Below are 14776 nucleotides of genomic sequence, written 5' to 3'. Positions count from 1 at the left end.
GACAACTTCCTTCACAACAGCTCAGCTCCGTAAAGCGCAATAAGTAGGTATGAATGCTCTGACTTCTGCGGAAGCCGCATCGCAGTAAACACTGTAAGGCCACTGCAGACGTCAGATTGACCATGCATAGCCTTTTAGGGAGAGCCGCTCATAGATTTTATGCTCTACAGATGTGGAATATGTTGCAAAGGAGGCTCAGGATTGAATGCCTCATGCCCTTTAGGGAATGTACAGCATTAGTGGGAGATGCTCTAAGTGAATATTGTGTTTGTTTTTATGATTATGTCTTATGATTATGTATTTTTTATTGTGTTTTGTATTGATGTGTGTGTTTGTATTGTGCAGGGCTCATTTGAAAAAGAGACATGGTTTCAATATGACACCCTGTTAAAATAAAGGTTAAAAAAGTTTAAAATGTGATTGATTGGATTTATTGATTAATTAATTAGTTAATTTATTTATTCATTCATTTATTCATTCATTCATTTGAAAATACATTTACAGCCATATCACTGAGAGATTACATCTGACAAATGATAAATAAATGTTTTCCATTCTCAAAATATCAAAGTTAAAAACCCAAATCAGCAACCATTTTGGTTCTCTAACTGGCAAAAAGGTCAGGTCAGAACAAGGCAAACTGGTTTGTAAACTCACATGGCTGCACCTTTTATGTACAGGGATTCAGGATGCCTATAAACAATAATGGGGGACATTTGAGATGACTGGTTCCTCTCAGTTAAACAGAATAAGATGTGCTTTCTGTTCCCTTCGTATAGGTATTTCATTGCGGAATCCACCACTCTAAACCATAGAATGATCAATTATATGCAATAGCCAATTCAATTCATAACATAGTTTGATTTAGACAAAATGTACAGTGACAGTCTAAAGAGGTATACAACTGGATGTCAAGGATATTCTACTGTACATTGTACTGTTTCAGAAAAATAAACCTTGTGGAACTTGGGAATCATAAATATACAGTTCAGCTTATTCCATAGGTGGCATTCAATATAATCTGTTTCTGTGGAGGGACATTTAAATGCCCATGGCTGAATGTATATTCAATTTCACAAGAATTTACAAGGTAATGATATACTTCATAAAAAAAAATGTATTGGATGGATGATTAACGGAGTCGAATTGAAAAGCTGCTGGTCATGATTTGATATTTCAAAGGAGACAAATTACCTTCTTGAAGCTACTTGAAACAAGCAGATTATTCAGGAAAAAATACCCTCTAAACTTCAGCGATGTGCTAGTGTAAACAGGATGTCCTTTATTTTATGCCTGATTGCCTGCCACAAGTGTTTCACAGAACTGTGCAGGTTTTAAAGGGCAATTTAAAAGCCTCCCTTGGAGTAAGCTGACACAAGCATGTCCCCAAGGGTGGATGCTCAACTTTAGATAATTATCTAAATACAGCCACGCCAAGAATTCCAAACTTTCAAATGCATCCAAATCAAATCAAATTGTATTTATCACATGCGCCGAATACAACAGGTGTAGACCTTACCGTGAAATGCTTACTTACAAGCCCTTAACCAACAATGCTGTTTTAAGAAAATAGAGTTAAAATATTAACGAAATAAACGAAAGTCAAAAAAATTATTTTAAAAAAGAACAATAAATAAGCTATATACGGGGGGGTACAGATTAGTCAAGGTAATTTGTACATGTAGGTAGGGATAAAGTGACTATGCATAGGCAAAAAAACAGCGAGTTGCAGCAGTGTAAAAACAAAGGGGGGTCAACGCAACAGTCCGGGTGGCCATTTTATTAATTGTTCAGCAGTCTTATGGCTTGGGGGTAGAAACTGTTAAGGAGCCTTTTGGACCTAGACTTGGCGCTCCGGTACCGCTTGCCGTTCGGTAGCAGAGAGAACAGTCTATGACTTGGGTGACTGGAGTCTTTGACACTTTTTTGGGCCTTCCTCTGACACAGCCTAGCATATAGGTCCTGGATGGCAGGAAGCTTGGCACCAGTGATGTACTGGGCCGTACACACTACCCTCTGTAGCGCCTTACAGTCGGATGCCGAGCAGTTGCCATACTAGGCAGTGATGCAACCGGTCAGGATGCTCTCGATGGTGCAGCTGTAGAACCTTTTGAGGATCTGGGGACCCATGCCAAATCTTTTCAGTCTCCTGTGGGGAAAAAGGCGTTGTCGTGATCTCTTCACTACTTTCTTGGTGTGTTTGGGCCATGATAGTTTGTTGGTGATGTGAACACCAAGGAACTTGAAACTCTCGACACGCTCCACTACAGCCCCGTCAATGTGAATGGGGGCGTGTTCGGCCCTCCTTTTCCTGTAGTCCACAATCAGCTCCTTTGTCTTGCTCACGTTGAGGGAGAGGTTGTTGTCATGGCACCACACTGCCAGGTCTCTGACCTCCTCCCTATAGGCTGTCTCATTGTTGTCGGTGATCAGGCCTAACACCGTTGTGTCGTCAGCAAACTTAATGATGGTGTTGGAGTTGTGTTTGGCCACGCAGTCGTAGGTGAACAGGTAGTACAGGAGGGGACTAAGCACGCACCCCTGAGTGGCCCCCGTGTTGAGGATCAGCGTGGCAGATGTGTTGTTGCCTACCCATACCACCTGGGGGCGGCCCATCAGGAAGTCCAGGATCCAGTTGCAGAGGGAGGTGTTTAGTCCCAGGGTCCTTAGATTAGTGATGAGCTTTGTGGGCACTATGGTGTTGAACGCTGAGCTGCAGTCAATCAACAGCATTCTTGCATAGGTGTTCCTTTTGTCCAGGTAGGAAAGGGCAGCGTAGTGTGCGATTGAGATTGCATCATCTGTGGATCTGTTGGGTCGGTATGCGAATTGGAGTGGGTCTAGCATTTCCCGGGATGATGGTGTTGATGTGAGCCATGACCAGCCTTTCAAAGCACTTCATGGCTACCAACGTCAGTGCTACGGGGCGGTAGTCATTTAGGCAGGTCACCTTCACTTTCTTGGGCACAGGGACTATGGTGGTCTGCTTGAAACATGTAGGTATTACAGACTCGGTCAGGGAGAGGTTGAAAATGTCAGTGAAGACACTTACTAGTTGGTCCGAGCATGCTCTGAGTACACATCCTGGTAATCCATCTGGCCCTGCGGCCTTGTGAATGTTGACCTGTTTAAAGGTCTTGCTCACATCGGCTACCGAGAGCGTGATCACACAGTCGTCCGGAACAGCTGGTGCTCTCATGCATGCTTCAGTGTTGCTGGCCTCAAAGCAAGCATAAAATGCATTTAGCCCGTCTGGTAGGCTCATGTCACTGGGCAGCTCGCGGCTGCGTTTCCCTTTGTAATCCACATCCAGCGAGCGTCAGAGCCGGTGTAGTAGGATTCAATCTTAGTCCTGTATTGACGCATTGCCTGTGTGATGATTCGTCTGAGGGCATAGCGGGATTTCTTATATGCGTCCGGATTAGTGTCCCGCTCCTTGAAAGCGGCAGCTCTAGCCTTTAGCTCGGTGTGGATGTTGTCTGTAATCTATGGCTTCTGGTTGGGATATGTACGTACGATCACTGTGAGGACGAAGTCGTCAATGCACTTATTGATGAAGCCGGTGACTGAGGTGGTATACTCCTCAATGCCATTGGATGAATCCCGGAACATATTCCAGTCTGTGCTAGCAAAACAGTCCTGTAGCGTAACGTAGCATCTGACTACTTCCGTATTGAGCGAGTCACTGGTACTTCCTGCTTTAGTTTTTGCTTGTAAGCAGGAATCAGGAGGATAGAATTATGGTCAGATTTACCAAATGGAGGGCGAGGGAGAGCTTTGTACACGTCTCTGTGTGTGGAGTAAAGGTGGTGTAGAGTTTTTTTTTCTTCTGGTTGCACATATGACATGATAGTAGAAATGAGGTACAACGGATATACGTTTGCCTGCATTAAAGTCCCTGGCCACTAGGAGCGGCGCTTCTGGATGAGCATTTTTTTGTTTGCTTATGGCCTTATACAGCTCGTTGAGTGCAGTCTTAGTGCCAGCGTCGGTTTGTGGTGGTAAATAGACGGCTATGAAAAATATAGATGAAGACTCTCTTGGTAGACGGTGTGGTCTACAGCTTATCATGAGATACTGTGCCTCAGGCGAGTAATACCTAGAGACTTCTTTAATATTAGACATCGCGCACCAGCTGTTATTGACAAATAGACACACACCCCTACCCCTCGTCTTACCGGACGTAGCAGTTCTGTCCTGCCGATGCACGGAAAACCCAGCCAACTGTATATTATCCGTGTCGTCATTCAGCCAAGACTAGGTGAAACATAAGATTTTACAGTTTTTAATGTCCCGTTAGTAGGTTAATCTCAAACGAAGCTCATCCAGTTCATTCTCCAGTGATTGCACGTTGGCCAATAGAATGGATGGTAGAGGCGGGTTACCACCTCGCTGACGAATTCTCACAAGGCACTCTGATCTCCGCCCCCTGTATTTCCTTATTTTCTTAATGTGAATGACAGAGATTTGGGCCTTGTCCGGGAGCAACATTAAATTGTTTGCGTCAGATTCATAAAAAAAAAAATCTTCGTCCAGTTCAAGGTGAGTAATCGCTGTTCTGATATCCAGAAGCTCTTTTCCGTCATAACAGACGGTAGCATCAACATTATGTTAAAAAAAAAACACACAAAATAGCACAATTGGTTAGGAGCCCGTAAAACGGCAGCTGTCCCCTCTGGCGCCATTATCAGATTCAAAGCTAATTCAAAGGTCATTTAAGCTGTGTTCAATTTCACAAAGTGTTAGGTTCACTCTAAGACTACGGTGATTGGTAAATTGGAAGATTGGAAGATTGGATGACTGGTAGATTGGTTGTTTGGTAGATTGGAAGATTGGAAGATTGGTTGATTGATTGGTTGATTGGTAGATTGGTAGATTGGTAGATTGGTAGATTGGAAGATTGGTTGATTGGTTGTTTGGTGGATTGGAAGATTGGTGGGTTGATTGATTGATTGATTGATTGATTGGTTGGTTGGTTGATTTGTAGATTGGTCGATTGTTAGATTGGAAGATTGGTTGGTTGATTGATTGATCTGTTGGTTGATTAAAATATTGATTGATCTGTTGGTTGATTGTAAAATTGGGTGAAAGGCCAGGTCAGAACAAGGCAAACTGGTTTGTAAACTCACATGGCTGCACCTTTTATGTACAGGGATTCAGGATGCCTATAAACAATAATGGGGGACATTTGAGATGACTGGTTCCTCTCAGTTAAACAGAATAAGATGTGCTTTCTCTTCCCTTCGTATAGGCGTTTGATTGAGGAATCCACCACTCTAAACCATAGAATGATCAATTACATGCAATAGCCAATTCAGTTCATAACATAGTTTGATTTAGACAAAATGTTCAGTGACAGTCTAAAGAGGTATAAAACTGGAACTTGTGAATCATAAATATACAGGTCAGCTTATTCCATAGGTAGAATTCAATATAATCTGTTTCTGTGGAGGGACTTTTAAATGGCTGAATGTATATTCCATTTCACAAGAATTTACAAGGTAATGATAATACTTCATATAAAACATTTCATTGGATGGATGATTTACGGAGTCGAATTGAAAAGCAGCTGGTCATGATTTGATATTTCAGAGGAGACAAATTACTTTCTTGAAGCTACTCGAAACAAGCAGATTATTCAGGAAAAAATACCCTCTAAACTTCAGCGATGTGCTAGTGTAAACAGGATGTCCTTTATTTTATGCCTGATTGCCTGCCACAAGTGTTTCACAGAACCGTGCAGGTTTTAAAGGGCAATTTAAAAGCCTCCCTTGGAGTAAGCTGACACAAGCATGTCCCCAAGGGTGGATGCTCAATTTTAGATTATGATCTAAAGACAGCCACGCCAAAAATTCAAAACTTTCAAACGCATCCACTCACAAATTCAAAGCTAATTTAAGCTGTGTTCAATTTCACAAAGTGTTAGGTTCACTCTAAGACTATGGTGATTGGTAAATTGGAAGATTGGGTGATTGGAAGATTGGGTGATTGGTAGATTGGTTGATTGGTAGATTGGTTGATCAGTAGATTGGTAGATTGGTTTATTGGTTGTTTGGTAGATTGCTTGATTGGAAGATTGGCAGATTGCTTGATTGATTGATTGGTTGATTGGTAGATTGGTAGATTGGTTGATTGGTTGTTTTGTGGATTATAAGATTGGTGGGTTGATTGATTGATTGATTTGTAGATTGGAAGATTGGTCAATTGGTAGATTGGTAGATTGGTTGATTGATTGGTTGATTGGTAGATTGGAAGATTGGTTGGTTGGTTGATTGATTGATTGATCTGTTGGTTGATTGGTAGATTGGAAAAGTGAAAGATTGATTGATCTGTTGGTTGATTGGAAGATTGGTTGATTGATAGATTGGATGATTGGTTGGTTGGTTGATTGATAGATTGGAAGATTTTTTCATTGGAAGATTAGAAGATTGGTTGGTTGATTGATTGGTAGATTGATTGAATGATTTATTGATTGATTAATTGATTGGATTTATCGATTAATTCATTAATTCATTTGAAAATAGATTTACAGCCATATCACTGAGCGATTACATCTCCCATGATAAAGACAGTTCTTCCATTCTCAAAATATCCAATATAAAACCCAAATCAGCAACCATTTTGGTTCCCTAACTGGCAAAAAGGTCAGGTCAGAACAAGGCAAACTGGTTTGTAAACTCACATGGCTGCACCTTTTATGTACAGGGATTCAGGATGCCTATAAACAATAATAGGGGACATTTGAGATGACTGGTTCCTCTCAGTTAAACAGAATAAGATGTGCTTTCTCTTCCCTTCGTATAGGTATTTCATTGCGGAATCCACCACTCTAAACCATAGAATGATCAATTACATGCAATAGCCAATTCAGTTCATAACATAGTTTGATTTAGATAAAATGTACAGTGACAGTCTAAAGAGGTATAAAACTGGATGTCAAGGATATTCTACTGTACATACTGTAGTACTGTTTTAGAAAAAAAAAATGTGTGGAACTTGTGAATCATAAATATACAGGTCAGCTTATTCGACAGGTAGCATTCAATACAATCTGTTTCTGTTGAGGGACTTGTAAATGCCCATGACTGAATTTATATCCCATTTCACAAGAATTTACAAGGTAATGATATACTTCATATTTAATTGGGATGATTTGGGGGGTTGAAATAAAGAGCGCTGGAGCTTACTTGTTTTGATATTCCTTGATGACCTGGTGGATGGTGACCTTCAGGGTAATGTTCTCATAGCGGGCAGGACTGCCATCTTTATAGATCCGAAACTCAGCAGCAGTCACCACCTCCCCCTCTGGGATCTGAGTCAGGTCGAAACGGAACTCCTTGTAGTGTCTTCGCTGATGGGAGAAATCTTTGTCTTTCTCCACTGAAAAAGAAGACAATATGGTCAATGAGGACTAAATAGAGGACTTGCATAACTGCATAACATGCTGAGATGCAATGCATAAACCTTATTCAGAGCAGTGATTATTATTACTGATATCTTCTTCCCTGATCCACAATAGATCAAAAATGTGTTGCAAAGCGACAGAATGTGGTGTAACAGCAGTAACCTACCTAACTGAAAAAAATGTAATTTATGTAAACTTTTCACATTCCAAAAGCCAATCCAAACATTTTGTCTCCCAACAAAAGCACCAGTCCATTCAATCAGTCAACTGAGTACAAGTAGCAGTTTCCAGACAAGCCCTCCACTGTGAGAGGAACTACATTCTCTGCCGATGATGAAAGTGCTGTCAGTTATGAATAACAGGCTGATTTCAATAATTGAAAGACACTTTCGTCTGCCCCTCCGCGTGAGAAAAAGAGACCAGACAGCCTTTTTTTTAAACATTATTTCAGTAAACGATTTGAGTGACTGCTTTGACCTCATTTTCCAACCTAATATGGATGTCCTGTAGTTCCTATACAACATATTGTCCGTGTTTGATAGAAGAAACCTATATTCAGTTATCTTTGCCTGACATATCTATTTAAACTTGTTTCATAGGAGGACAATATAAAATGTGCACATTAACAATTTACAGAAATGATCAATGCAGGTGTAGGATCTTAATTTGACTAATATTGTCACCAGTGGCGGTCATGCCGTTTAAGATTAGGGAGGACAAAAAAATTTTTTATGAGCATGGTCTTATTTATATTACAGCATATTGGATGATATTCTAATTTGCCCTTTACCCATCATGAGGCTGCTACAACCTAGCCTGCAAATGAAAGTTTTTAGCGTTGGTGCACAGGTCGAGAGACAAATTGGAGTAATCAAGATGACAGACAGTGACACATTCAATACTGCCTTGCACACTCTTGCCTGCATCTAGCTGATCTGGTGTGTAATCATTAGTCCAAATAGTTTCAAAACGTTTCTCCTCCTCTCACCTTTTGCCTTTGATTGTGGACTTCAGTGCACAACACAATAGCTGTGACCTGGCACAAAAACCTCTCCAAGCCAAACCTTGATACCATAACTTCTAACTGCTAAACAGCCTACATCGTTGTCACCATATTAACGTTATAGTCAACAAACTAGAACTAACGCGTTAGTAAACCCACAATCCAATCCATATGTACAATCATACTTTTCTCATTCTCAGCTCAAGCTATTTCTCCAACTGTCAATACAATCAAATGAATAGAGGTACCGGAGCCCCGTAGCTATGTCACAATGGGACGCCGGACTATCGCATCTCAGCATCTGTGGACTATGATTTACACTTTAGCCAGCTAGCTAACATACAGTAAATAGCTAGCTAGCATTCCTCAATGTTTGAGTCAGGATGTTGAGCAGGCTAAATTAGCTGCATTACCTAAGTAAGTGAAAGGAAAAATACAACGAAATATCTCTCTCTCTCTGTCTCTCTGCTGCTTCTCCTTAATTTTTGAAGAAATGAATTTGTTCAAAACTGTTCAACTATTGTCTTTCTCTCTCTTTTTAAGTCAACTACTCACCACACTTTATGCACTGCAGTACTAGCTAGCTGTAGCTTATGCTTTCAGTAGGCTACTAGATAAATTATCTGATCCTTTGATTGGATGGCCAACATGTCAGTTTGTACTGCAAGAGCACTGGTAGGTAATTATGAAGTCGTCATTATTACTGTCTAAGTCTATGAAAGGGGGTGAGAACCATGAGCCTCCTATGTTTTGTACTCATGTCAATATAACCAGAGGAGGATGGAAAATAGCTGTCCTCCGGCTACACCATGTTGCTACAGTAGAGGGTGCTGTTAAGGCTACTGTAGACCTTCATTGCTAAACAGCTTGTCGTAAGAAGTTTGGTGACTTGAATATATTTAGTCTAGTTTTATCTAAAAATGATAACTTTTTTTATGTTTCACTATTTGTATTTTTCTGAAATTCACTAAGTAGGATGGTCCTCCCCTTCCTCCTCTGAGGAGCCTCCACTGATTGTCATAGCAAAATAATCCTGCAGCAACAGCATTTGAACGTTTAGTCCATAATGTTGTTTATCAGTGGTTAGGCTATTAGCTGGCCAAAAGTAAGCTACATGAAAAGTGCAATAGTGAATTTATGTAAATCACGAAGCTCATCTGCATTTCCTGCGGTACAGGAAAATTATCAGCAACAAAAAGAGAGATAAAATTAAGATGGTACATCTGTACTATAGTATATGACTGAGAGTTACACTTGACAAACAAAGAAGAGCAGACCTCTTTTTGAACCCTGTCTGCAATCAAAGGGATGTCATCATGCAGTCAAGAAGACACAAAGTGACAGCTAACCATCCAACACTTGCTAAATAGCACACAAAAGCATCGAGGTTGAGGTGTGTTAGTGTTCTGGCACAGCCAGTGAAATTATACAGCCAGTGAGTCCATTTCACTGATAGTCTATCCACAGTGAAAGTCTGTGGTTCCTTAACACACACAGGCCATGGGTCAGGCCGTCCTGTTACAGAATGGACTTGCTCCATGATTAGCTATAGTCAGTAACGTGAAGCAGAAGTGAGGTTGAGTATATAGTATTTCAAGTGTCAGATAGCTGCAGATTCATTCGGAGGGTGGTTTGACTCACTAAAAAGGGTCTGCCTCTTAGGCTACTTGACATGTAACAGTTTCAGTGAATAAACTTTGATGACAATTTGGAAGAAGAGGAACTAGACAAATGATACATATTTTGTCTAATTGCTCATCGTAATGTCGACAAGAGTGAATATGCATTTTTGTGAATACCTCACGTAAATGGCCTAATAATCATTAATAGTAGTAGTATTATAGGAGTTAGTAGTAGCATTAGTGTAGTTAAGTCCATTATTGCTGTAGTAGTAACACTTGTGTAAATAGTCTCATTGAACACTTTACCACTGACTGTCCCCAGAATGAGAGCACAGAGCATTAAGGCTGACAGTGAACATGCCATGCAGCTCTGAGTGCAAACAGATGGGACAGGCCAAGGTGAGGGATTTTACATCCAACAGCATGTTCACACAAATACCTTTTACATGCTTTCGCTATACAGCACTTTAGCTATATTTCTTATAAGCCTCTTTGTTGTTAAATGTGTTCTCTGTAACTGTAGTTGTTGGTAGATGTGTCCTCTGTATAGATGTAGGAGCTTAATTTGACCTATATTGTCACAGCAAAATAATCCTGCAGCAACAGGATTTGAACTGTTTAGTCCATAATGTTGCTTGATCAGTGGTTAGGCTATTAGCTGGCCAAAAGTAGGCTACATGAAAAGTGCAATACTGTTAATATAACCGTGTGTTAGTGTGGGTTTTCAGTGAATGTATGTAAATCACAAAGCTCATCTGCATTTCCTGCAGTGCAGGAAAATTCTCAGCAACAAAAGAGTGATTTAATTAAGATCCTACATCTGTAAGTGTAGTTTGTGTTTATCATAGTGGCACATGTAAGCAAGTATAACATTTCACTAGCTCCATAACAACGGATCATAGGCTTTATCGTTTTTTTGTTTTTGTTTTTTTACAGCTGGTGTACTATCCCTTAAATGGGATATACATTACATTTCACTCTCCATTGGGATGTAATGTTTAATGAAAAATGACACAAAGACAAATTAACAATGCTATTGCTTTCACATCTTACTTCCCAAACCCACTGCCACGAGGAATAAGTGCAGAATATGTGCAGCCCTCACTCAATCTCTTTCCTTTCTTTAACAACAGGACGTAATTAAGGCCAATTTAACCAAGGCCAGACAGTCATCTGATAAGTTAGTATGAACTGCGGGTATAAAGGTCAGAGCTACTGAAGAAACATAGTGTTAATCATTCTTACCAGAATACATTTCTTTAGGCTACAATGCATTTTCACATTTCAAAACATATAAATACTCCAATGTGGGCCTTATGAAGTACTTTGATAAACATCTATTCATTCAAAATGCATGTGCTGGATATCTAACATGCTGAATGCTTTTGATGTCCCCTTGTCAAATAACCATTGTCCTAGGTCAGTCAAATATGAAGGTTTAAGAGAAAAGTCATGCATTTTAGTGGAAGCAAGACTTAGCATGATATTGCAGTTGAATATTTCAAGATCTCCATAGAGATGAGAATTTCAAGAATGTCCATACAAACAGCTTGTTTAATCAAATCTTATTCAAAGAGCATGGATAAGGTCTTTTAAGATGTGGGTTGTTTGTGCTTTTACCACTGTTTGACCTTGTAAATATGGTCTTACATTAATATCAGGCATCTCAAAGACTGAAATAGAAACTGATATTGAAATCAAAATAGACTTGAAACATCAACAACAGTATCATGAAAAGTCCAGGATTAAGACAAACAGCACAGTGACCTTGAAGAGAACAGTGTGTGTTCCTGCTATAGGTGACAAAGGGGAAATGACGGTCTGCTACTACAGGAATAGCCTACAACTTCTATTCATTGGAAATCGAATTGAATATCATCATTTTCTGCAACAAAATTAATAGCCATGCATATGCTACTGTAGGAGGAGCATTTGATTAACATGTTAAGGGTTTTTATTTTTAGTCTAATGAATTCAATCAAATTCAAGAAAAATAAATACGGATTCATTTTAATTCAACCAATGTTGTTAAGTTAGAATTTTAACGAATCTATCTGGTATTTTATTTTTTAAATATAAAATAAAAACATGGTTAAAAGTACGTTTGCAGCATTGAAGGACATATGGACAATATACAAAAATAATAGGCCTATAATATATAAACAAATCTAAACATTAAGATATGAGTAGCGAGAAGGCCATGTGACATAGTTCTAAGGCTTAAAAAATACTGTGATAAATCAGTGGCCACAATATTTGCCATTTTTGGGTGCTGGCGCGCATCGCACGGCACAAATCAGCAAGCTTGAAACCTTTCTCAAGTCAATTCGCTTACCTAAATTGACAAAGCTCATAACCATATCAGCATCGTTTAGAAAGTTGGTGTCGTGAGATGTAGTGAGTGGAGGGCTTTGACTCGTCAGAGGAGCCGCGCGGTAAGGTTGCGAAACACGAGAGTGTCCCTGCGAAGAGCCGTAGTACCCTTTACGCGAGTTTCCATGAGCCTTCCCGCTGAATCCTTTCCCTCTAACCTCTTGTGTTCTCAATCCTTCTTCTTCCTCAGTAGTCATGGCATTGTACAGGTCAAGCATGAACAGGGGTGCTGAAGATGCTTGTTTTCCTGGAGAAAAGGGCCTTGGACGATGTGGTAAACCCAAAATAGAGAGAATCTCTCTCTGAATCTCTCTCCGTTCATGGTTACGCAATCTCCTGTAAATAAAACTAGAATGCACATGGTTGTCGCCTAAACTACAATGAGCGCAGTATAGAAAACTCAAGCAGCTCCAGAAAAGTCCAAGTGTGGTCCGGTTCAAAGGAACGAAAGCTCTCATCTTGCACAAGGATGTTTTTGATGATGATGTATACACAGGTATACAGTTGTTACTCATATATAAAGATGATCTCCATTTCAATGCAAATATCACAATTTCTGAATGTTTTTTTTTTTTTTTTTTTTTTTTTACATCCAGTATAACATAAAGGTTATTATGTCACATTACTTTTAAGGAGAACGTCTGCCTGCAATTATGTTCTTAAAAGTCTCACATCAACGTATGTTGTGGAGCTGTCCCTTCTCTTCGGCAAAAAACAAAACAAGTTTTTGTTGAAGTTTTCTCCAGTGCTCCGCTTAAATCCAATGTCTCACTGTCACATGTTTCAAAATAGGCGCATCACATGTGGAATTGTGACTTTCTCTCGCACCTACACAATAACATGCAGGTACGCCCATAAAAGTCGAAAAAGCCCAACGCTTTCATTGAATAGGAACATAAAAGCCCCTTTTAGTGGAAATCAGTAGACTATATAATAGCACCCGTTGCCACTAGTTGCAACGTTTTTTGGAAAATGTGTTGAATCTTGTTGTCTATCCAATGAGTCTATCCCATCCAGGAACAAGTTTTTGCATCCACCTCTAGCGGCCGCAATAAAACTTAACCGACATGAAGATGAATGTGGCAGCTCAAATGTGTAAGGGGAGACACTTGAAATCTGAAACCTGTCTTAACAAGTCAAAGAATAACGACACGGCCATTTAATTACCCCTACAGGTTTGGCCATATCCGTGCGATTTAGGAGAGGACATTTGGACAAATGCGTAATTTTAGTTTCCAAACTCAAATCTGTACATTCATTGAATCTAGAAATCTATCAATCAAAGTTCATTTTTGACCACCTACAACATTATGTTGATTGGGTTTTTTGGATAGGCCCATCTATACCGAACAAACATATAAATGCAACATGTAAAGTTTTTGTCCCATGTTTCATGAGCTGAAATAAAATATCCCAGAAATGTTCCATACACACAAAGCTTATTTCTCTCAAATGTTGTGCACAAATTTGTTTACATCCCTGTTAGTGAGCATTTCTCATTTGTCAAGATAATCCATCCACCTGACATGTGTGGCATATTAATAAACTGATTAAACAGCATGATCATTACACAGGTGCACCTTGTGCTGGGGACAATAAAAGGCCAATTACAATGCCACAGATCTCTCAAGTATTGAGGGAGCGTGCAATTGGCATGCTGACTGCAGGAATTTGTTGCTAGTGAATTGAATGTTCATTTCTCTACCATAAGCTGCCTCCAACGTTGTTTTAGAGAATTTGGCAGTACGTCCAACCGGCCTAACAACCGCAGACCATGTGTAACCAAGCCAGCCCAGGACCTCCACATCTGGCTTCTTCACCTGCGGGATCGTCTGAGACCAGCCACCTGACAGCTGATGAAACTGAGGAGTATTTCTGTCTGTAATAAAGCCCTTTTGTGGGGTAAAACCTATTCTGATTGGCTGAGCTTGGCTCCCCAGTGGGTGGGACTGGCTCCCAAGTGGGTGGGCGCAGCCATGGGTGGGCATGGGCCCACCCACTTGGGAGCCAGTCCCACCCACTGGGGAGCCATGCCCACCCATGGCTGCGCCCCTGCCCAGTCATGTGAAATCGAGAGATTAGGGCCTAATTAATTTATTTCATTGACTGATTTCCTTCTATGAACTGAAATTGTTGCATGTTACGTTTATATTTTTTGTTGAGTATATTTCCAAAAGGTTTAAAAACATCTGATTCCTTGAAAAAACAACAGTGATTCTCGTTTTAGCTCCACAAAGTTGCGAATAATTTTTTACTTAATGAGAAGACAATAGCCTGGTGAGGTGTGACGTGCGCGAGTTATCCTAACGCTTCACCGACACCTGAGGCTGTATGGTCGTCATCATTGGACAATGGTGTTCTAAGGGGATTTCT

The 14776-nt window shown here is 40.1% G+C and overlaps 1 protein-coding gene across 1 annotated transcript in view; it reads right to left on the bottom strand.

The window, feature by feature from the left end:
- The window catches only part of LOC121547106 (bone morphogenetic protein 5-like), a 45092-nt gene extending 31650 nt beyond the window's left edge, over nt 1–13442 (bottom strand). The window contains exons 1-2 of the mRNA XM_041858215.2: nt 12366–13442; nt 7188–7380 (exon numbers count right to left, since the gene is read on the bottom strand). Coding sequence (XP_041714149.1) covers nt 7188–7380; nt 12366–12918 — 746 coding nt within the window. The 5' untranslated portion in view covers nt 12919–13442. The remainder of the gene's footprint in view (nt 1–7187; nt 7381–12365) is intronic.
- Nucleotides 13443–14776: the final 1334 nt, after the last annotated feature.

This window comes from Coregonus clupeaformis, chromosome 31 (genome assembly GCF_020615455.1).
Source record: "Coregonus clupeaformis isolate EN_2021a chromosome 31, ASM2061545v1, whole genome shotgun sequence".
Classification (NCBI taxonomy): Eukaryota; Metazoa; Chordata; class Actinopteri; order Salmoniformes; family Salmonidae; genus Coregonus; species Coregonus clupeaformis.
This window is presented reverse-complemented; position numbering and strand designations above follow the sequence as displayed.